Raw genomic sequence first — 23464 nt, 5'->3', positions numbered from 1 at the left:
GAGGGAGGCAGGGTGGGCTTTGGGGCCAGGAAGTCCGGGCTGGGGATGTCCAGTGTGAGGTCCCTGGGAGGCAGGGGTGTTTTTACTCCACTTCCTCCACAAAGACATTCCACCTTCTCTTTCCAAATGTGCTTCATCTCCTCCCACTCTCCATCCGTTGTGATTTTGGCTTTAAGGGGTTTGTCTGGGGCACCATAGAGCTATGGTTATGGAGAAGAGTGGGGTACCTTAGAAAGAGAGGGGAGCAGGGCTGCAAAAGAAAGGATGAACAGCTGGCACAGGAGCCCTCACGCTGGCCTGTGGGGACACTCCTTAGCCAGGTCCTGAAAGTCAGTGTGTGGAGGGGTGAAACAGACTCACACAGAGTTGAGGGGTACATGCAAGGGTGGAGACCTGGGCTGGACCTCGAGGGTGCCTGGGCCCCAAAGTCTGAGTTCTGGAGCATTCCTCCACTCTGCTTCTCCTTTCAGACCCTGTCCATGGCCTACCTCACCGGGATGTTGTCCAGGTAAAGGGAATAGGTGCAAAGAGAGGAGGGCTGTAGGCCAGGCTACACTCAAGGGGAGCTGCTCCCAACGCTGTCCTTCCTGGGAGCATGGATGGCAGAGGGGGGTCAGGCAGGCAGGAAATGTTGGCCGGGGGCCTCTCTGAGCTTCCTGCCAGCCTCCCACTGCACTCAGCTGGACAGTGACTCCAGGACCTGGCCAGGTGGACGGGGGAGGTGGGGGATGGTGGGGAGCCAGGTGACTCCTCTCAAGCTGTAGCTTAAAAGGCCCCAGACTCACGACCCTGCAGCTACCTGTAAACGACCTCCAGATACCAGCACAAACCCCTCCCCACTCGCACCTCTTCAGGATGCTTCTAACATGATTTTGAGTCTGATCGTGTTAAAGGGGGCAGGCCCAGCAGAAGGGCTGGGGAAGCTGAGAGGGGGAGGATCCTGGGAGAGGGGACGGGGTTGGGACCAGAGGTCGGGAGATCAGGTCCTGGCATAAGAGGGTGGGCCTTCGAGGAGGGCTGGGGCAGACCAGAGCCCTGCCCAGAAGCTGACCCCTGGGCCCGACGGTCCCCAGTTACTACAACACCACATCTGTGCTGCTGTGCCTGGGCATCACGGCCCTCGTCTGCCTCTCGGTCACCATCTTCAGCTTCCAGACCAAGGTCAGCTCCGGCGCCTGCGGGCAGGGATGCCCAGCGTGAGGCTGAGCAGGGGGAGACAGATGGGGTGGGGGGCTCCAAGCTTGGACCCAGGGCTGGGGAGAGGTAAAGCGGGTGAGTTGGGGAGGCCACCTGGAGGTGAGGGGGAGGAACGCCAGGTTCTAGGGGTGAGCACAAGACTGTGGCCCCACTGCACGGGCTCAGCTTATAGCTCATTCCCCCAGAAGCCCATGCCACTCTGTGTGGGCCTGAGGGCCCTAGCAGCTGACCCTGTCCTGTCCCCGCAGTTTGACTTCACCTCCTGCCAGGGTGTGCTCTTCGTGCTGCTCATGACTCTTTTCTTCAGCGGACTCATCCTAGCCATCCTCCTGCCCTTCCAATATGTGAGTCTCTGGGTCCCCCAGCAGGCCCAAGGGTGCTGTTCCCTCCTACACCCTCCAGGGAAGGCCCAGAGCCAAAGCCCCACAGCCTGCCGTCCTGTTGGCCCCGCCTGGCCCCCGGCCCGGGCGTGTTGGCAGTATAAGCAAACAAGGAGGCTTTTCTTGGCAGGCCTGGGTACCTGCCTGGCTCCAGGAGCCACATCCGGCTTCACCTTCCTCATCCTTCTCTGTAGGCTGCGGGGAGGGCATGGAGCATTTAAACTCTGGGCAGGGAAGGAAGCACTGGGGCTCCATGGGGCCCACCAAGCCCAGAGGGGCCTTGAGGCAGGGTCTTCTGGGGCTCCTGCGGATCAGCCAAGTCCAAAGAGGCAGAATCTGGCTGGCCAGGCAGGTGGGAGGTGGGCAGTGGGGCCCAGAGCGTACTCGACCCCATCTGAGCATCTACAGGCTGGCCGGCCAGATCTCCGCTCATTAGAGGTGTCCAGCCTGCCCTGGGGAAACCCAGTTCGGACTCTGCAGGTGCCCAGGCCACTGCATGTGAAGGGGAAACATTGGGGTATCACAGGAGGATCTTGAGATCTGAATCCTGGGAACCCAAGAGATGACACTGTTGGACCCCTGCTGGGGGTTCAGTGATTACACTTCCCCTCCCTACGGCAACCGCATTTGGTACATGGTCCCCCATTGCCCCTTTTCTGCCAGGGCTGGGAGCAGTATTCCTCACTCCCCGCTTCCCCACCTCCATCCTGCCTGGCCCCAGCCATGGGGCATTTGGCACCCAGTCCAGGACATTGGAATTGGTCCTGCTATTTCCTTGGCTTTTCCTGGGATCCTGTTGATGAAGGGAGGGGCCGGAGCTGGCCTGGGGGCCCTCTGTGTATCTGGGAGGGGCAAGGTTACAGGAAGGGGCCACAGAACTTCAAAGAACCTTTTATTGACCCAGGTCTGGCTGATGGAATGCCTTTGTTTCCAGGAATCTTCTGGGGGAGGGCCCCACAGAGGGCACGGCTAGTGTGGCACCTCTTGTGCAGCTTCCACACACAGCTGGGTGCCCCTGAGACCTTGTGGGGAGACCTGGGGGAGCAGAGGTTGACAGGGGGCCTGTTCCAGCCTCTGCAGGCAAGCCCACCATGCGGAGCTGGTGGAGACTCCAGACAGCACCCCCACCACACCCCTGAGTTCAAGTCCCCTTCTACCACAGCCCCTTGCCCCCAAGGCAGAGCCAGGGAGCTCCCTGACAGAGGGACAGAGAGACCCCCATACTGGGCAGGGATAGGCACACGGGGAGGTGGGAGCAGCCTTGAGCCAGACCCAGGCTGGGAGGATGACAGTGCCCCATCAGGATGAGTCATCCTTGGCCAGCCTGAGGCTGGGGCTGTGTGTTGAGGGAGGAGGTGCCAGGTGGGTCGGAAGCCCACCCTCCCGCCCCCCAACAGTGCCTCCATGGTCGCTCTTATCCTGGGGTTCCCTTCACCCACGCTGAGCACACAGAGAATCACGGGGCATCCTCTCAGTCCTGGGGCATCTTAGGGAGCACATCCTCCATTCCTTGGACTGAGCCCTCCCCCCACCCCTCTGCCCACTGCCCCTTCCTGCCACCCCTAAGCCCGTTTTGCCTCTGCCTGCAGGTGCCCTGGCTCCACGCCATCTACGCAGCACTGGGAGCAGGCGTGTTTACATTGGTGAGTGTGGCCCGGGGCCCTGGGGGCCGCCTTCTCAGCCTTCCCCAGTCCTCCCCACTCCCACCCCGTCTTCCTCACAGGAGCCGTTTTAGAGCACCTGTGGTGGGCTGGGCTGCGTTCAGAGAGAGCTGGTCTCCCGCTGACCTGGGCAGGGGAGCAAGGCTGTGATAGCAGGAAGGAAGCTGCAGACAGAGGCAGAGCTGGGAAAGAGGTGCCCCTCCCCCCGTGGGGGGTCCTGGCCAGGTGGACCAAGTTGGGAGTTGCTCTCCCAGGGCTAACCGGGGAAGGCTTCTTGGAGTTAGGCAGGTGCCAGGTACGGTGAGAGAGAGAGACGTCGTTAGACCTGCTGCTGCTCTGCTCAGTTCTCACGAAACTGAGTGTTGATGACACTGCTGTGGTAGCTAGTATCTATTGAGCACCTGCTTCCCCTCAGCGAGCTCTCCATGTGCAGCTCATCCTCACCATTGGTCTGTATGGTAGGTTCTACTGTTACTAAATTAAGAGGAAAAAACTGAAGCTCAGAGATTCCCAATAACACACCCAAGGTCATACAGCATCCTAGGAAGTGGTAGGGCCAAACTGGGAACCTGGACGGTCTGGCCCCAGAGTCCCACCCGGGGTCTCAGGCTAGCCTGGGAGTGGCTGGAAGCAGATGCCCAGGAGACAAGAGGTGACCAGGGACAGACACTTGCCTGGAGCAGCCCAACACAGGCCTTTTGCTCAGTTGGGCTCCAAGCACCCGAAGGTGATAGTGTTCCAAGATCCACCCAGGTGGGCAAGCCTGTGTTGGTGACATCTTCTTAGGAAGGCATTCAAGGTGAACATTCATTGCCAGTGAAAGCAGTGACCAGACTCCCCTCTCCCTCATTGGACGTTCAGCTCAGCTCAGTGGCCGGAGCTCCTGGCTTAGTCACAGTTCCAGAGGCCTGTGGGTAACAGACTGGGGGAGCTGAGGTGGGGAAAAGATTTGGGATCAGAACCGTGAGTAGAGGTTTGGGGGGGTTTGGATAGGGATCAAGCCAGGAGTGGTGTGTGCATTCATCCTCTCCCCGGGTCCTTAGCGAGCAGCCGCTGTGTGTGAGGTGCTGTGCTGTGCACCCCGATGCCACTGTCGGCAGGAAGAGCACCGCGCAGCACACAGTCGCACGCAGCGCATCCTGGGCAACGAGTAACCGACTGCCCGGCTCGGAACCTGAGGGCTGGGAGGGACTGACAAGGGATCTAGTGAAACTCCAAGCCCCTCTTCTTAGAGATGAGAAAACTGAATTCCAGAGAAGTTAAATGATTTGTCCAAAGTTTCCTGGCAAGATAATGGCAAATCAACTGAGTGTTACCTTGGTCAAGGCTAGGGTTCCAGCTTATCCTGGTCTACCTGGGGCTTTCCCAGGTTCAGCACTGAAAGTCCCACTTCTCTGGGAAGCCCTACACCCTGGCAGGCTGGGGTGGTTGGTCACCCTAAGACACTAACTTCTCTTGGCTCCTGGACCAGTGCTCTTCTCTCCAGGCAATACTTCCAAAGGAAACAGGGGTGGGGAATTGGGCTTGGAGCTTAGAAAGAGGAGGGCCCCATTCAGGAGAGCGAGCCTGGGCAGCAGGGCAGTAGCGTCTGGAGGCCTCAGAGGGCAGCATTTGCCAGGGACAGAAGAGGGGTCAAGCCAGGGCAAACGGGGCTGGTGACACTGGAGGGATGAGTGTCTGCGGAGGGTCGGGGAGTTTACTTGGTTTCATGCAGGTCAGGTCACAGCGAGTGTGTGAGCTACGCCGGGAGACTTGTATATGCAAGTAGGGCTGGGCAAACAGTAATCTCTTAAATTTGCTTAATAATTCCTAGTGTTACTAGAATAATAAAAATAATCCCCACCATGTGTTCCACCTCTTAGGGTTTACAAAGACTTTCATACCTATTGCCTCACTGTGTCTCCACCACAGTCCAGGGAGGGAGGCGGCGCTGATGCCGCAGGAATCACTTTCCACATCTGAAGCCCTGGGTTAACCAGGGGCTAGCATAGAGTCTTAGAGCCCACAAGGGGCGGATTTAGGACCAGGACCCACGTGTCCTGTGCCCAGCCCAGTGCCATTTCCAGCGCCCCTGCCTCAAAGAGGACAACTTCTATTATTGGCTGGAGACAGGGAGGGGCTGGGGAGGTCTCTCCAGCACTTTCCGTCCCTCTCTCTTGCATCATGAGCATTGCCCCTCTACTGGATTGTCCCCATCAGCATAGAAACATGCCAAAATCTCCCCAGCTGGCAAAAAATTCACAAAACACTCTTGGCCCACATCCCTCTGACTCCTGCACCATTCTTTGCTCCCCATATAGCAAAACTCCTTAGAATCTTTGCTCATGCTCCCCAACTCCTCTCCTCCAACTCTCCTTCCTCTCGTCTATCCTCCCAAGGCCTCTCCTCCCATTCTCTCTTAACCCTCTTAACAATGCTCTCATCTAAACCATCAGTGGCCTCCATATTGCTAAATCCGGGGCCCAAGTCTCAATCCTCCGCTTGCTGGACTCTCAGTAGCATTTCATGCGATTGTCCCGGCCCTTCCCCAAGCCAGAGGCATCTTCTCCCCTTGGCATCCAGGCCACCACCTTCCCCTGGTTTTTCTCTTTCTATCCTTGCTCCCTAGGGGATCCCAGGAATTCTCAAAACTTTGAGTATTTTATGCTGTTGACTCTAAAATTTACATCTCTAGACCAGTGTGGGCACAGTGGCTCTCCTAGCACTTTGAGAGGACTAGGCAGGAGAATTGCTTGAGCTCAGGAGTTTGAGACCAACCTGAGCAAGATCAAGACCCCCTCTCTACTAAAAATAGAAAAATTAGCTGGGCATTGTGGCACAAGCATGTAGTCCCAGATACTTGGGAGGCTGAGGCAGAAGGATCCCTTGAGCCCAGGAATTGGAGGTTGCAGTGAGCTATCATGATTCGACTGCACTCTAGCCTGGGTGACAGAGTGAGACTCTGTCTCAAAAAAAAAAAGGAAACTGAACCCCCCTCCTCACTCCCCCCTTTATATAAAAATAAATGAATAAAATAAAATTTACTTCTCTAGGCTAGATCTCTCTCTATTGAATTCCAGACTAGAATTTCGAGTTGCCTAGTCAGTGTCCCCATTTGGAAGTCTAATGAGCACCTCAAACCTAACATGTACAAAACCAAGCTCCTACTCTTTCCCTGGACACCAGCTTCTCCCAAAGCCTTCCCCATCTTCCAGTCACTCAGGACAAACGCCCTGGTGACATCCTCAACTTCTCCCCTCTCTTTAGCCCCCACACCAGACCCAGCAGCAAATCCTGTGGCCCCACCCTCTACCCAGAGTCTGATCACTTCTGTCCACCTTTTTGGCTACTGCCTGGTCTTCCTGCCTGGAGGGTTGCGGTGGCCTCCTGCAGGCTGCCCCTGTTGGCCCCCACAGGCCATGCTGAGGCCACCCCTGCTGGCCCCCACAGGCCACGCCCACCACAGCGGCAGATCTTCCCTCTGCTGGGCATCCAGCCTCACCCTCCCCTCCTCCACTCTGCTGCAGCCTCAATGGCCTCCTTGCTGCCTGGGCAGGCAGGGCAGCTCACCCCACGCCCAGGGATCTGCACCTGCGGCTGCCTCTGTCTGTTCCCCGGGATGCGCTCGCAGCCCTCTCTCCCCTCCTGCAAGTGTTTGCTGTAGTTACAATCTTGTGTGCCCGAGCACATGGGCGTGGCCTCCTCCCCGTTTCCCTGCTTTATATCTCGGTAGCACTTCTCATCCTTTGGCACATTGTATCTTTTTCCAATCTGTGGCTCACTGTCCCCCTCCAGCAGAATTTAAGTTCCTTCAAGGCAGGGACTTTTGTCTGGCTTGTTCCCTGCTGCAGCCCCGGCGCCTATAACAGGGCCTGGCACAGAGTGGGCACTCAGGAGATGTTCATGGCGTGAACAGACGCCTGGGAGGTGTGGCCGAGGGGCGGTGGGGTCATAGCGAGGCAGAGAAAGCAGGCTGCCCAGTCAGTCTTGTGTGAGTCACAGGGGAGGGGCACCGCAGTGCCAGTTATCTCATTAGGAGATCAACGAAGCAGAAGGCCTGGGGTGGGATCACCCTACGGGTTATATAAACAATGGTGGAAAGCACAGAGGCCTGAATCCCCCATCTGCAACTGGGTCAAAGGAGGGAAGACAGGTGCCATGGCGCAGGGGAAGGTTGACGAGAGGGGCCGCTGGAATCATTCCCCTCCCCTCCTCTTAGTTGCAGGTCGACAGAGGCCCTCAAAGGCCCAGCCCAGTGAGAGCTAAAATCCCCGTGCCTTCCCCTTAACCCCAACTCAGAAACATGCTCTGACCTCATTCTGCCCCATGGTCCTGTGGACTCTGTCCCCTAGATCTAGCCTATCGTGGAACCACCACCCAGCACCCCCTGGTCTCCCTGCCCATCCTGTCCCCTCTCACTTACCTTTGGGCAATTCTCAGCCCAGTGAGGGGCGCCCAGCTGCAGGCTGCACTCTGGCATCCCTGCCCAGTTGCTGCCCCAAGGAGGATATAGGAGAAAGGGGTGAAAAGAAGTGTCAGAGAAGGCCCCAGACCCCCAGTGCGACCCGCCCGCCCAACTATCATCAGCCTGAGCTCTAGAGGGACTGTGAGAACCCAATGATTTTTCTCTCCCTGAAACCTCCACCCCTCCCCTGAGATTATGCCATCTCTGGGACAAGGCCACCCAGCTGGACTGGGCTGCAACTTAGGGGGTGGACAGCCAAGGCTTCTTGAGGCTCTGGTCCAGCCTTGAGAAACAGGCTCTCCCTAGGCCTCACCCGTGTCTAGCCTTGGTACATTCTCAGGAAGCCTTGGCTTTGGGGCCTCACCCCCACCCCATGCCCCACACTGGATGCCGGAACCCAAATGCCAGTAGCAGTGTGTGAGTCAGCTGAAAGGCACTGGCCGCAAAGTGGCTATGTCTTCCTCTTCCCTTCTGGTGGCCTCTCCTTGAGTGCTTTTTGGTAGAAACTCATGGAAAGTCAGACAGGGAGCATGAGGGTTGGGCTGCAAGCGGGTGATGGGGCAGGGTTGAGGGGCTGGAAATGTGGAGGGCGAGGACCTGGCCAACTGGTTTCCAGCTGCGGCTGGGCCTCCAGGGCCCATGTGACTTTGGGCACATTGCTCCGTCTGAGTGTCAGTCCTTTTTGGGAGAAGCTAGGGTTTCTGAGCCACCTAAATCAGGAAGCCAAGTCTCAGGGACTGAGGGAAGACACGAGGCATAGGACTTTGGAAATTGGGTGGTGGGCCCGATAGGAACAGAGCTCTCTGCTCCCAGCCCAGCCCAGCCCGTCCAGTTTGAGGATCTCAGAAGCCACTGACAGTTGGTAAGAAACATCACAGTTCCCGTGCTTTAGGGAAGATTAGTGAGAAGCCAAGTGGATAGACCAGAGTCTGGGAGACCAGTTAGGAGGCCACTTCAGTGTCCCAGAGTCAGGTGTGGGGTGGCAGGGAGACTTTGTGTGGCCAGTGCTGGATGCCTCGGGGCTGGACAGCATTTACATGAGCTTCAGCTCTAATGGGAAGATGCTTTGTAGGGGTTCTGGACCTCCAGTCTGGGTGTTGGCCCCTGACCATTGGGGACACACAGCTATCCGATAACTTAAATAAGTTATCTGTGACTGATAATGAGAGTCACACTCAATTAAGGTTTATTAAGCCAAAATTTTAGGAGCACCTGGGAAAAACACAGCCCACAAGGTATCTGTTGTGGACTGGGCTCTCTGTAGAAGAGGTTGAAGATTTTGTATTTTTAAAGGAAAAAGGAAGGGGTGAAGGAGGTGGTATTGATGGTGTTCTTGTGAAATTCTATTTGTTGCCCAGTAAATCTACATAAGACAAGATGAACATTCAAAAAAGTCTGTAGAGGAAATAGTCAATATTATGAATCTTCTCAGGGAGGGTAGAAGAGTGATCATATCTCTTCCTTGATTTGCATCTGTGGAGATAAACTAGTAATCATCCTTTACGAATTCATACAGGGCCCTGTGCCAGTGGCTCACGCCTATAATCCTAACAGTCTGGGAGGCCGAGGCAGGAAGATTGCCTGAGGGCAGGAGTTCGAGACCAGCCTGAGCATCGACAATGAGACCTGGTCTCTACTAAACATAGAAAAATTAGCTGAGTGTCATGGCTTGTGGCCCCAGCTACTCGGGAGGCTGAGGCAGGAGGATCACCTGAGCCCAGGAGTTTGAGGTTGCAGTGAGCTCCCATGATGCCACTGAACTCTACGCAGGGAGACAGAGCAAGACTCTGTCTCAAAAAAAAAAAAAAAGTTCAGTCAGGCTACAGTCCTAAGATTATAATTGACACACACTCATTTTATAGGGGCTATATATCTTGAAGGGGTTTTTTAAGGGCTGAAGAAAATGAGAAATATTTTAACTCAAAATACATTTCCTTGTCGCATTTTGAGATGGCTGCAGGCAAACAAGAAGAGAGCACATGTGCAGATACACACGCACACACACGCACACACTCACGCAAGCTGTGTTAATAGCCATGCTGGATGAAAGCCACCTTCCTGACTCCAGCCCAGCCTTCTTCCCACTCTGTCTCCCTGTCCATTTCACAGATGGGAAAATAGAGGCCTGGAGAGATCCTCTAGATTAACTCCCCCATAGCAAGAGGGCCCAGGGAGGCCTTCTGAGCCGCTGCTGCACTTGAGGCTAAGCTACCGCAGTTGTATCCCAGTTATTTCTGTCTAGCCCCAACAGAGAACCTAGTCCCTCGCCAGGACAGCCTAGGCCAGACCTACAGCGTCTGTGGGGCTTACAAGAAATACTCCAATCCCCCCAACCCACCTTCACCCTGCTTTTCTAGTGGGGACCATGATATATGTCTTGCCTTCTTTGAAATTAAGAAAACACTTAGAAAAGTAAAAATGGCTGCACAAATCCAAGGCCGGGCTATGATTTCATTTTAGACTTAGCTTCATTTCATTCAGCGTTTAGAGGCTCTTTTGCCACAGTGGCTTACATGAGCCTGAAAGAGCCCGTGAGAACCTTCTCTGTCCTGTCATCCATCCTCTGTCACCGAAACACCGCACCTGGGGCCTCACCTGAGCCACCAGGAAGTTGAATGTATTCTTCCTAGGGAGGGTGGCTGGGTGGACTGACTGCTAATTGCTCCTTCAGGGGAAAGTACACAGGTCGCTCCCAGGCCTGTCTCAGTCTCACCCCCTCTCTGCCACCAGGCGCTAATCCTCTAATCCTCCCTAGTGACCTAGGATCTAGCCTGGTAGGAGGCGGTGAAGAAGCCCAGGGGCTGGAGGACTGAGGGGGCTGCACTCAGAGGCCCTGCAGGGAACAGGCAGAGAAGAATCCACACCTGCTTGTGGGTGGAGGGGAGGAATCACTGCTCTTATCCAGGCTGCTGGTTCTCGGAGCAGAGCCAGGATGAGGCATATTGGCAGGACCAGGGGCTTTGTGGAATGGGGGGAGCAGCCCAGCTGGCCAGTGCCCGGACCAGATCAGATTCAAGGCCTCACTCATCCTCTTACCACTCTGTGACCTTGGACGAGGTACTTGACTGACCTCTCTGTGTCTCACTTGCCTCATCTTTAAAACGGGGCTAATATAACCTGTTGCACAAGTATAAGATAATATACTAAGGGGAAAAAAGAAAACTTAGCCTAGCACCTGGCACATGGTAGTTTCTCAACATATGGTAGCTTTCCCTCTTATTGTAAACATTAACTTTGTCATGTAGAGCAGCAAATTTTGGAGCCAGGGTACCTGGGTTTAAGTCCCTTCTCCGCCACATTCTAGCTGTGTGGACTGATCAAATTATGTAACATCTCTGTGCTTCAGTTTCGTTATCTGTAAAATGGGGATAATAATTGTTAACTTAAAAAAATTAATTAATGAGGTTTATGCTTTGGAAAAAGGAGAGCTTTATTTTTCATAGAGGGTAGAGTTGGGCAGCTGAACCAGCCAGAACCAGGCATAGGAGCTTCAAATGGGCAGATAAAAGGAGCAAGGTTTTATACTGAGCGGTGGTCAAATATGCATATTCAACAAGCTATAGGAGAGGATATGAATATTTATGAAATAGGGAAATTATGTGCATTTGTAACTGTGCTTTATCTCGCCCATCCTATCATGGCTGGGAACTCAGTTTTAAGGTGTTTCTGGGGTTCCCTTGGCTGAGAGGGGTCCATTCAGTTAGCAGAGGGCTTAGGATTTTATTTTTAGTTCACATAATAGTACCCACCTCATAGGTTGTTGTGACTTTTAAATGAATTAACATATGTGAAGCATTTAGAAAGTACCTGGTGTATCATCAGTGACCCATAACTCTTACTTGTTAGTAAGTTGCCTAAGGTTGGAGCCAAGATTTGAACCCAGGTCTGTGTAACTGTATTATACTAGACTGATGCCCTTCCTCATGCCACCATGCACAGGCCCTTTCATACACTTTTCTTTTTGGTTTAATGCACCAAATATTTTATTTCATTTATTGCCACAGGCTACTGAGGCCTACCTTTACTCCAGGTTCACTTTTTTTTTTTTTTTTTTTTTGAGACAGAGTCTCACTCTGTTGCCCTGGCTAGAGTGCCGTGGCGTCAGCCTAGCTCACAGCAACCTCAAACTCCTGGGCTCAAGCGATCCTTCCGCCTCAGCCTCCCGAGTAGCTGGGACTACAGGCATGCGCCACCATGCCCGGCTAATTTTTTCTATGTATTTTTAGTTGTCCAATTAATTTCTTTCTAATTTTAGTAGAGACGGGGTCTCGCTCTTGCTCAGGCTGGTTTCGAACTCCTGAGCTCAAACAATCCGCCCGCCTCGGCTTCCCAGAGTGCTAGGATTACAGGCGTGAGCCACCGCGCCTGGCCCAGGTTCACTTTTTTTTAATTGATATATAATAGTTGTACCATTCATACACTTTTCTATACTACTTCCCTTTCGTCCTGGGCCAGGCTTTCTGCCTTGAATATCTGCCAGACCCTGTTCCTTCAGGGGCCCACCGGGGGGTGCAAATGTTGTCTGTGCCATTTACATTTTTGACACCAGGGCAGTGAAGAGGAGAGAAGTGTCTTCTATTAGCATAAGGAAATAGATCCCAGGTCTCCATTCGCAGCCTCTTTCCACTCCCTTGCTCCCTCCCCACATCCTGCAGCCCAGCCCAGGGCACCAGGACTTGTGGCTGGTAGTCTCTTTTCAAAAGAATCCCCAAAGCCCAAGCTCAGCCTTCAGCTCAGAAAGTGGTGGCAAAGCCGGGTGGGCCCAGCACTCCCTGCATCCCCCAGGAAGCCTGCATTGCTCTTGGCCGTGAGCTCTCTGTGCCTCTCTTCCCACCTCTTCCATCCTTCTACACACACACACACACCATGCTCCAGAGCAGCGTCACATGGTGGAAAGAGATGGGAGTTGGAGCTGGACGACTTGAGCTGTGCTCTTGGCTATGTGACATGGGCAAGTCACACTCTCTCTGCCTCAGTCTCCTCAGCAACTGATGGAGATGATAATGTGACACCTGTCACAGAGGCTTACGGTGAGAATTACATAAAAGAGAGCATGAGCTCTTCTGTGTTATTTTAACCCTTCTGTTTTAATTTCTAATTATATAATATAGGAATGCATTTATTCACATATTTCACTTTCTTAAAATCTTAAATAGTATAGATAAAGCAAACATTGTTTTGGCTGTGTCTCCCACTGCCTTCCCCAGTGAGAACCACTGTGGTCAGCTGTTGCTCCTACCAGACCTTTCTGCATGCATTTCCTAGATATTTGCTATAGAGGCTCCTCTGACATGTATAGTTTAATGGGATCATATGATGTGGATTTTTCTGCAACTTGCTGTTTTCTCAGTGGCATCAGAGGCACTGCCTCGTCCTGCTGCCCACCGTCCTCCTGCTGATAGACTTTGGGTTGTTCCAGCATCTCACTGTTAGAAGCTGCGCTGCAAAGGACGGCCTGGGGGTGCCACTGTGCGCTCTCACACTGGCATTTCTGTAGGACAGACACGGTCCACACGTTACATTTTATGCTGATTCAACACACTACAACACCAGCTTTTCGTATTCAGTGCCTGCCTGCTGGAGGCTGTGAGCTGGCCTTTCCATGGCACGGCTCTCCCAGAGCCCCCAGCCTCACCTCGGGGGCCACATTCAGGGAGGAAAACAGACATAAAAGCCTGGATCCTGGGCACTGCATGGTCATGCCAAGTGTGTGGCCCGGGGGCCCTGACCAGGTCCCAGCCCTGGCCATAGGGCGAAGCAGGGACGTTTTGCCCCTGCCCTGCCAGCAAGCCCACTCTGCCCCCATCTCTACCAGGAGAGGAGACAGATGATCTTTGTCCCACCACTAGATGAGTGACCATCAGCAAGTCACCTCTCTGAGACTTCTTTCCTCACGAGCAAAATAGTGATATTGCCCACATCCCAGGGCACATGGGGACAGAGAGATGAGATGAAGTGTTAGAGTGTGGAAGGACCATGTCCTGGTCCCACTGCTGCCTGTTGGCCCATCCCATGTGCTCCTCCTGCAGGGTCTTGTGTTCAGCTGGCTACTAGCTCAAGTACCTGCTGCCCTTTCAGGTGTCAGCAGTCAATTCAGTTACTAGCTCTCAGCTAAGATCTTGGCTGCCAATTAAGATGTTAACTATAACCAAGCTATCTGCTCTCAACCAAGACATTAGTTAACAATGCTTTCTATCACCTAGGGAGATATCAGCAGCTTACTTCCCCTATAATGAAAGCATTGCCATAATGGAATCTCGGATAACGTCTTTTGCCCTCATTAGACTGTCAGTTCTAAGAGGACACGTTCTCTGGAACATAGTAGGTGCTCAGTAAATATTGCTGGGGATAAATGAATGCAAAGCCTCTGGTTGACTCACATGCAGGCGGTTGCAGTGATGGGTGGTACCAGGCAATGGGGTTGAAACTTGAGGCAGGCCATCCTAGAAAGCACCATGTAGATAAGCATCCCTGGCCATAGGCCAAGAGCAGGGACAGAAATCCTTTCATTCCTCTTCTCTCCAAGAGAAAAGCCAGCTGGCTGCTCTAGGGGGCTCCCTGAATGGGCCAACCCCAGACCTGGGCAGGTCCAAGGCTTCCAGGTTGAGAGACTCGATTTCATTAGCTCACCCAGGGGTGACCAGGCTCTGGGAAATAAACCAAACCAGCTACTGATTGATGAGCCAGATCAGCAATTTATTAACTTATGTTGGCAGCTGCGACCGCTCAGCAGCCTGTAGTGTAATATTTGAGTTGGTCCCCCTAGCTGCTCCTTCTCTCTGCAGAAGGGAAACTTACGTGGGGATCAAAATCGGATGCAGGAGAAAAGTGGAATGGAGTGAAATCATACATAGAACAGTAATAGCTGATGCCACATACACTGTCATGTGTTTACCATGGTGTGGGCATTGTTACTATCCCATTTTGTAGATGGAGACATTGAGGTCAAGTGGTGATTACACTACTGAGCAGTGGAGTCAGGCCTCAAACTCAGGCATTCCAACTCCTGTCCCTGTCGTGGGTGCCCTTCCCTCAATGCTGCTGAGCTCGGGAGCCTGACACACCCTGCGCAGGGTCCCTGGGCCCCGGCCATGGCTCCCCATTTTCTTTCTGCTAAGGCCACACAGCTCCCCTGAGGAACATTTCCGCGTCCCTGATGAGATGCAGGAGACACCTGAGTCTCATCAGCCACACATACACGTTCTCAAGAGGGCACCTCTCCTGCAGACAATAACAAAAACCACATTCATAGCTCCCATTCATTAAGGGCTCACCGTGTGTCAGGCACCCTGCCAGGGTCCTTGCTTGCATTACCTCGCTCTCACAACAGCCCCAGGAGGCAAGCATGCTCATCCCCCTTTACAGATGGGGACTCCCAGGCTCAGAGAGATTAAATACTTCGCCCAGGGTCCCACAGCTGGAGAGTGGCGGAGCAGAGACTGGAATCCAAGTAGGGCTGACTTTCAAGCCTGTGCTTGGAATCCCCGCCCCCATCTCCTCACCTTCCAGGGTGACCTGCCTCGATGTCCCACATGCTGGAGTTGCTCCCTACGGGAGCCTGTGGTCCCCTGTGCACAGAAGATGTTGACGCTGAGATTCTTCTAGGATTCCATGAGGCTGTGTCTAAAGCAGCTCTAAAGTCTGGGTCCTGGGAGTCTAGGGTGGGTGGCTGGGGTGAAGAGAAGGGCACTAGGCAAGCCCTCAGCCTACCGGCCAAGTGCAACCTTAAGGGCAGGCTCCAGCCCCTCCCTCTGCAATCCCCTCCCCACATTGCTCGGCCACACTGAGTTCCTCCCTCTCCACGCCTGCAGGCCTCCTCGAGGTTTTCTCAGTCCAGCAAACTCCTACTCTCCCTTCAAGTCCCAAGTGAAATGCCACCTCTCCTGGGACACCTCCCTCCTGCCCAATCAGTAGCTCCCTCACCATAGCCCTAATTATGCATTTACTGGGTTTTCCTGCAATTATCTGCAAGTGTCCCGCATGAAGCTGAGACCTTCCCCTAGGTAGGCCCGGCTTTGTGTTCCTCGTTGTCTCTTCTGCTCGCAGGGAGTCCCTGGCACGCAGCTGTTTCCCATACATATTTATTGTATAATGAATGAGTTTCAGAGGACCCAGGAACGCAAATCTTCCACATTCAAGTGACGGAAGAGCTGGGCACAGCCCAGTTAACAGGAATGTGAATCGATTTAAAGAATTCCAATCCCGTGTGGACCAGTGGTTCATAACTTTTGAGACACTGCTGGACTTTTTGGCCTCTTTCCCCAGAAAAGTGTGCCATGCCTGCCAAATTTCATAGGCTACTTCTGGGGGGTTCTGGTCCTTGGGCTTGGACCCCAGAGGAAAGCCATGTGGGAGGAATAGGAGTCACTGTAGACAGTGGAAGGCCTGCTAGGGACAGCGGCTGGGGGTGGGGGGCACAGAGGAGCTGTCTCGAAGGATCTGTTCTTAGTCCATTAGGCCAAGAAGGTGCCCCAGGGGAGGGCATGTTTCCTGGGAGGAAACACATTAACCCCGGGTGCAGCAGAGCAGAATGGTTAAGCATCGAGGCTCCGGAGCAGCCTGCTCAAATCCTGGCTGTGCCATTTCCCAGCTATGTAACCTTGGGCAAATATTTAACATCTGTGGGCCTCATTTCCTCTGGGAATAATATGATTCCTGCTCCATAGGGATATTAGTAGGACTGAACGGGCTAATGTCTGTAAAACATATGACAAGTGCTTGGTCCCTGCTTGCATTTGGCTGTCCTCTGAGAGCACAATCCTGAGGGAATGGCAACAAGACTAGGCCTCAGCTTGCAGACCCCCTCCTCCAGGAAGCCCTCCCTAACTCTCAGCCGTCCTCACCTGGGTGCGGTTCCTTGTTATCAATCCCCACCACCACCACCCGGCACTTTGTGTTTTTTTTGGTCATACTCAACAGGCCAACAGTTCTTTCCCTCTAGACTCCAAGCTCTGCAAGGACAGGCATCCTGTCTGTCTTGTTCCCTGCTGTCTCCCTGTGTCTGGCACATAGTAGGTGCTCAGTACATAGTTGTTGAATAGAATTAGGGATGGAAGGGGCTGGGAAAATTCTAGATTCTGGGCTATCACAGGAGGGTCACTGGGCAGCCAGGCAGCAGGCAAGGGTGATGAAATCGGGGTGGGCCTGAGGGGGACAACTGGGCCACCTTAGTGTCACACTAACCAACCTCTGACTTTTCTTTCTCTCCCCACTTCCCCCAGTTCCTGGCATTCGACACCCAGTTGCTGATGGGTAACCGACGCCACTCGCTGAGCCCCGAGGAGTATATTTTTGGAGCCCTCAGCATTTACCTAGATATCATCTACATCTTCACCTTCTTCCTGCAGCTTTTTGGTACCAACCGGGAATGAGAAGCCCTCCCCAGCCCCACCTTCCTCCAGAGAATGCTCCCTTCCTGGTTCTCTGACCCTCCCCTGTGCTCCTGCAAGACCAGATATAAAACTAGCTGCCACCCCAGCCTGCGGCCGGGCTGCTCACTCCCCACAGCCCAGCCCTCACCCCTGCAGCTTGTACATATGCCGGCGGGGCCCTGCGGAGCCGAGGCCACATCATCCCCTGTGCTGCCCCTTCCTCCCAGTTACATCTCCCCACCTGGGACAGCCGAGGCTGAAGGCTCCTCTGGGTTTGAGGGCCCAGGGGACAGGTAGGAAGAGCCCAGCAGGATTTCAGATGTGGGAAAGAGACCCCAGAACACCTGGCTGAGAGCTGTGCCCCACTGAGATTCCTGCTAGGGCCCCCACAACCATGTGACCTTGGGGCACACTGTCCCGTGTCCAGCCTACCCCTCCTCTCTCTCTCTCTCCCAGGTCAGGCATTGACACTTTGTAAGAAAGGGGTGGGGGACACAGCTGGGAGGTCCGGGGCCTGCGACACCGCCGGTCCACCTAGACCCGTGTCTACCTGGGAGGTGGTTCAGGGTTGCAGGACTAAGATCCACATCCTCTTTTCTCTCCACCCCCCAGGCTGCTCCCACAGGCCTGAGGCTGAGGGAGGTGTGCTTGGGCCCTCTGGCTGGATGCTCTGGGGGTGGAGGCAGTTGTTCTAGCTGCTGGGCCAACCCCATCTGGAGGGAATCCTGCCCTGCCCCAGCCCTGTCCTGAGACTGTGCCAGAGTCCCTTCAGTACCTCTTATTTCCTAACCCTCCCCCATCTGCTGCCACTTGCTGGCTTATCCCCAGCCAGGCCTCCTGAGGCCTTGCAGTCGGCAGTGCCCATGTCCCTGCCCCTAGCTTCCCTGGCCACTCACTCAGTCCAGAGACCCCAAGCCCCTCCTGCCTTATCTCCTCATCTCTCTGATTTGGAGGCAGTCCAGCTGATGCTAACAGCCAGGCCAGTCCCTCCAGCTGGTCCCATGTGATGAGGCCAGGGCTTCTTATCAGCCTCTAGGCGGCTGGGATCTCAAGCAGGGTGTGCGTCAGCCACCAGGCCCGTGGCAGAGTACCTGCTGGGGAGGGGACGGGAGTCCACACCTGGGCGAACCAGTGGAAAGTTACTGTGTGCAGACGGGGAGGCTCTGCGTGTGCATAGCAGGACCCTCCCGCGGCCCCTCCCTCCAGGGGCTCTCTTCTCTTCCCCCTCTGCTGGGGCTCCCTTTGCTCGGAGGGGGACTAGGTATGTTGTCTGTTCATTCCCAATCCCACCCTTCCTACTTCCAGCTTTCAAGAAATATTGCAAAAGTATTTGAAGTTGTGTTCCATCTTGGGTATTCGAGGGGAGAAGGAACCAAGAACTGGCGGATGATGTGTGTGTGTGAGGCAGAGGCAATCGGGGCATGGGTGGGATGCCCACTGAGTGCTGGTCTAAATTAACTCATGCAGGAGTCCTACAAAGGCAGCACTCTGCACATCGCCGCTGCAGAGGAAAGAGCCAAGGTGCTCAGAAAGGCTTGCTAATGAGTCCAAGGTCATGCGGTCAGCAAGCAGTGGATCTGGGGTTCAGACCCACGGCTGCTTCACTTGAATGGCATCACTTTTGCTCCGCAGTTTGGGTGGGGGCTGGAATGAGACTGCACAGGTGCCCAGCAAGGCAGTAGGCAGTCCCTGAAGTCTCTGGGGATTGTCCTCAGTGCCACCTGGGCCTTCCAGCCATCTCCCCCCACCACCAGATTTTGCACCCTGAAGTTTCCACCTTCTGGACACAAGCTGGGAGGCAGGATTTCTGGTTTCTGGTTCCTAGCCTCACTGCCAGTGGACTCATGGCATTAGGACCATGTTTTTTGCTGTCTGTGATTCAGTTTTCCTATCTGGAAGATGGAAGTCCATGGCCAGGATGGGGCAGGGACAGGCACCAGAACACTTCTTTCCACTGACTTCCTCACCCAGTTGCTACCTGTCCTCCAAGGCCTCTTGGGTTCCTCTCATGTTCTCAGTTCTAGAGGGTTCACCCCCTTACCCCATTGTTCTGCCACTCTCAGAATGGGCCTTGGTCGTGCTTCCCAAATCTGCTTGTCCGAGTCCTCCTCTTCCTGGGATAATTTATGCAGAAACTGGGGATTGAAAAGCTTATCCAAGGCTGAGCACCAAAAGCTTGGGGGAAGGGCAAGCCCTCAGCCATAAACAACATTATTAGCACGAATCACAGCAACACAAAGACCGCTCCTTTGCTGGGGCACGGAGGCCCAGCAGAAGATGCTACTGTCTCCTACCCTGGGTCCTGAATGGGGTCCAGGGTCCCACTGCGCTGACAGCAGGGCCAGGGCCGAAGCCCATGCGCTCCACCTCCAATCCAGGCGTGAAGAGCCCCAGGAACACTTGGACGGGGGTTGGAAGGAGGAAGGGTGGGGGACAGGAATGCAGGACTACAGAAACCAAAGCTGAGCAGGTGCTCAACAAGCCAGAGAGGAGGAGGGAAGCCTGCTGGCCCCTCACATTTCTGACCCAGGGTAGGTTGGAATTCATAAAGCTAGAGGCAGCCAGGAATCTGACCATCTGTGATGCCAGGTCGGAGGTCTCCTCCTGAGGAGGAGACAAAGGAGGAGATCCTGCTGCATTGGGCCAGAGAGGCACACACCGGTCTAGGACTCCCCACACCAGTTCTGGGGCACATGCACGGCTCCTTCTGTATCACCTAGGGAGACCCCAAGAATCTTAATTCTTCCGTTCTCTACTCTTCCTCCCCAAGGAGTTGGAATAAGACTGACACCCTTTTTCCTAAAGGCTCTGTGCCTCCCTCCCTGTCCCCTTTGGGGACAAGTCCCAGGTGCCCTCTCTGCTCTCCTGGTTGGTGGGATTTTACACAGGTGCTTTGCTGCCCCGCTGTGGCTGTTCGAGGAAGAGCAGGGCCTGGTTCTGCAGGAGAGAAACCTTGAGGGGCCATTTGGGTGCGTGGGGGTAGGGGTTGGGGACAGGATTTGGCTGCTGGCTCTTCTCAGACCTCCCAGACCTGTTTTCTGATCAGCTGCTGTCCAACGATTGTCACATCTCTCAGACACTCTTTACCTGTCTGCTCAAAACCGCCCCTGTGCGGCGCCCTCCAGGGAGCTGTCCTGAGTGTCTGGGGCAGACACAGGACCCGGGGCGGGTTGTCTGCGTCACCATCGACACAACTGCTGTCCTCTGGCCTTAGCTCCTCCAAGTTCCCCAGTGTCCTGCGCCTCTTCCCTTCCCTGGCCTCACCTTCCTGGGGTCTGGGACTGATTGGAGATAAAAATAAAAGCAATTCTGCCACCTGAGCCATTTCCTTCACCTGCCCTGTGCTTGTTGCCTCAGATGGTTCACAGGGTGCGTGTGTATAAGGTCTAACTCCAACCAGCGTGAAAGCTTTCATGCCAGCTCCCAGTGTAGCTACATTTGCATTAAATCTCCATGCTTGTTTTTATGTGGAAAAGTGCTATTGGTTCTTCTGCTCAATGAATCCTTTAAGGAGGCTCTTAGGATCCCAGAGTTGGAAGGAATCCCAGAGAGGCTCCTCCGGATGGGGACTCATCCCCCTCCATGGAAGCCTGCTCTTTTGTGGGCAGTTCTGGTGGAAGATTCTTCCTATTTCGAGCCAAAATCTGGTTCCCTAGAGGGAAAGCCTGTGTGTACCTGGACAGATCCCCAAGAGCAGAAGCATTAAAACTAGAGCTCCTTGAAGGCAGGAGCTATCTCATTGGCCCTTGAATTCACAAGATTTTTGGCACACAGTCTCAGTAAACAGCTTTTGAGTGATTGGAGTGGGATGGGGAACTGGCAGGCACTGCTTAACCCAGAGTCAAATGCCCCTAACCACCCTGATCAAAGACAGGATGTGGACACAGAACAGGTTAAGACTGGTCAAAACCAAGATGGCAAGGAACTGCTGCTCATTATACCCTCATTATAATGTATTAGCATGCTCGAAGAAACTCGACGGACACCACGACAGTTCCAGGAGGGACTTTATAAAGTAATAAAAGGGGGAGGGTTCTCGATTTCAGGAAATCATTGCCCCTTTCCAAGAAATAACATAAATATTCCTCCCCTGCGTGGCATATGATTAAGCCATTGCTTAAATTAAAAACAAAAAAAATACCCAAAGGTGCTGTTCTCAGCAGGGAGAACTAGCCTCTACTCTGTCTGTGGAGTAGATCTTTATTTCCGAAATAAAACTTGCTTTCACTTTATTCTGTCTGCTAGCTCTTGAAGTCTTTTTCACATGAAGCCCAGGACTCACTTGGACTCACTCACTTGGTGATTCCCAGAATTGGGAATTATTAAATATTAATACTTTCCTGTGCCAGGAGGAATGAATGGATAAATGAATGAATCCACTCCACCCCTTTTATTTTCCCGGAGAGGAAACTAAGGAGCAGAAGTGCAAGGACTTCTCCAAATTTCTGCACAAATTAGTGACTGGGAGTAGGATTGGAAGGCACATGGGTTAATGATCAATCACCACGTTCCTGTAGGGAACCTGGGGCTGGGGGCAGCAAGCAGGAGGGGACACAATCACACTGGAGCAGTGGGGACGTTATCCTCATCTCTGACAAGATTTTGGCACAAATTCAGCTACAGCAGGGAAAGGAACAGGGCCAAGAGCTAGGGGACTCTGAGGAGAGAATAAGCAGCTTTTTTTTTTTTTTTTGAGACAGTCTCACTCTTTTGCGCTGGCTAGCTAGAGTGAGTGCCGTGGAGTCAGCCTAGCTCACAGCAACCTCAAACGCCTGGGCTCAAGCGATCCTTCTGCCTCAGCCTCCCGAATAAGCAGCTTTTATTAAGCTCCCCTGTGTACAAAGCACCTCCACAGACAGCAAAAGGTAGGAGAGGGAGAAGAAACCAACCATGGTGAGGGAGAGAAAACGTGCACAACAGCTCCAGACCACGCAGCAGAGAGGCCCAAGTCAACGCTCTTTAGTGCAGCCCAGTGGGGAAGCAGTGCTGAGATGTGGCATGGGGGAAGGGCAGGCCTCCAAGTCAGGGCTTGAAGCGTGTGACAGGCCAAGAGGCAGGGACTGGTGGGAAGGAAGGGATGAGCAGTCTAAGTTGCAGAGACACTGGGCTCCCTGCCTCCTCCTGCCACCAAAGCCCTTCAACCTCACGGAGTCTCCTACCTAGACTATCTGTGTTAGTGTCCCAGGGCTGCTCTAACAAATTACCACGGATTAGGTGGCTTAAAACAACAGAAATTATTCACTCTACCACAGTTGTGGAGGCTGGCAGCCTGAGATCCAGATGTCAGCAGGATTGGTTCCTTCTGGAGGCTCTGAGGGGGGACCCATTCCAGGCCGCTCTCCTAGCCCCTGGTGGCTCTGGCAATCCTCGGTGTCCTGTGGCCAGGGTACACTCCAGCCTCTGCCTCCATCTTCACACGGCCTTTTCCTCTGCGTCTCTCCGTCTCGAATCTCCTCCTTTCTCTTATGAGGATACCTGTCTTTGGAGTTAAGGTCCACTGTAAATTCAAGATGATGATCTCATCTCAAAATCCCTATTTTGAAAAAAGGTCCTGTTTCCAAAAAAGGTCACATTCGTAGGTACAGGGGTTTAGGACTTCGACATATCTTTCCAGGGACAGCTATTCAACCTACTCCACTATCCACTCCCTCCTGGCAGCTACTGCCCCTAGTGGTGACCTCATGCGCATGCCCCCACCCCTGGGATAATCTTCACACAGAGCTTCGTCCTGCCCACCCCCAGGCCCCAGTGAGGCTGAGTGACCTGATCCAGCTCTCACGTGCCATCTGTCTTTACTGAAGTCTGGCTACTCCCAGCAAACTTGTTTGCCCTCTCACAGATTGTGCCTCCGACACACCACACAGATGGCTAAGATGCTTCTTCCCAGCCTACAACCCCCAACTCCTCTCCAGGCTCTCGACTTTCCTTTCTGGGAAAACCCTCCCAAAAGGAGTGAGCCTCACCCTGTCCCTCATTGTCCCCCTTTGTTGGCTTCTTTTTCTCCTGAGCCGCTATATACATCTAACTGTCCTGAGGCCACCATGCTTGAGAGGCCACGTGTAGGCGCTCTAGCCAAGAGACCCAACGGAGCCCAGCCTCCCAGCCATGCCACCAAGATAGCAGCCACATGAGGGAAGAAACCTACTTGGAAGCAGATTCTCTAACTTCAGCTGTTGCAGCCCCCAGTCACCGAGTCTTCCCAGTGGAGGTCTAAGACATCATGGAGCATAGACAAACCATCCCCTCTGTGTCCTGCGCAAAGTCCCAATGCACAGATTCCATGAGGTTCTTTTTTTCTATTATTTTCTTTTTGTCTATCAATATCTAATTGTTTGAGCACCATTTACTGAAAGGAATAATTCCTCTGTTTTTGAGATACATCTACTCCCTACATACCAAAAGTGTCTGTTG

At 53.7% G+C, this 23464-nt stretch overlaps 1 protein-coding gene across 1 annotated transcript in view; it reads left to right on the top strand.

Annotated features, from left to right (window-relative positions):
- FAIM2 (Fas apoptotic inhibitory molecule 2) overlaps positions 1 to 17154 on the top strand; it is a 30137-nt gene extending 12983 nt beyond the window's left edge. Inside the window, exons 8-12 of the mRNA XM_012650598.1 lie at positions 471 to 508; positions 1074 to 1161; positions 1446 to 1541; positions 3167 to 3220; positions 16904 to 17154. Coding sequence (XP_012506052.1) covers positions 471 to 508; positions 1074 to 1161; positions 1446 to 1541; positions 3167 to 3220; positions 16904 to 17053 — 426 coding nt within the window. The 3' untranslated portion in view covers positions 17054 to 17154. The remainder of the gene's footprint in view (positions 1 to 470; positions 509 to 1073; positions 1162 to 1445; positions 1542 to 3166; positions 3221 to 16903) is intronic.
- Positions 17155 to 23464: the final 6310 nt, after the last annotated feature.

This window comes from Propithecus coquereli, unplaced genomic scaffold, assembly GCF_000956105.1.
Source record: "Propithecus coquereli isolate 6110/MARCELLA unplaced genomic scaffold, Pcoq_1.0 Scaffold111, whole genome shotgun sequence".
Classification (NCBI taxonomy): domain Eukaryota; kingdom Metazoa; phylum Chordata; class Mammalia; order Primates; family Indriidae; genus Propithecus; species Propithecus coquereli.
Note: the sequence above shows the minus strand (reverse complement) of the source record. Positions and strands in the feature narration are given on the sequence as shown.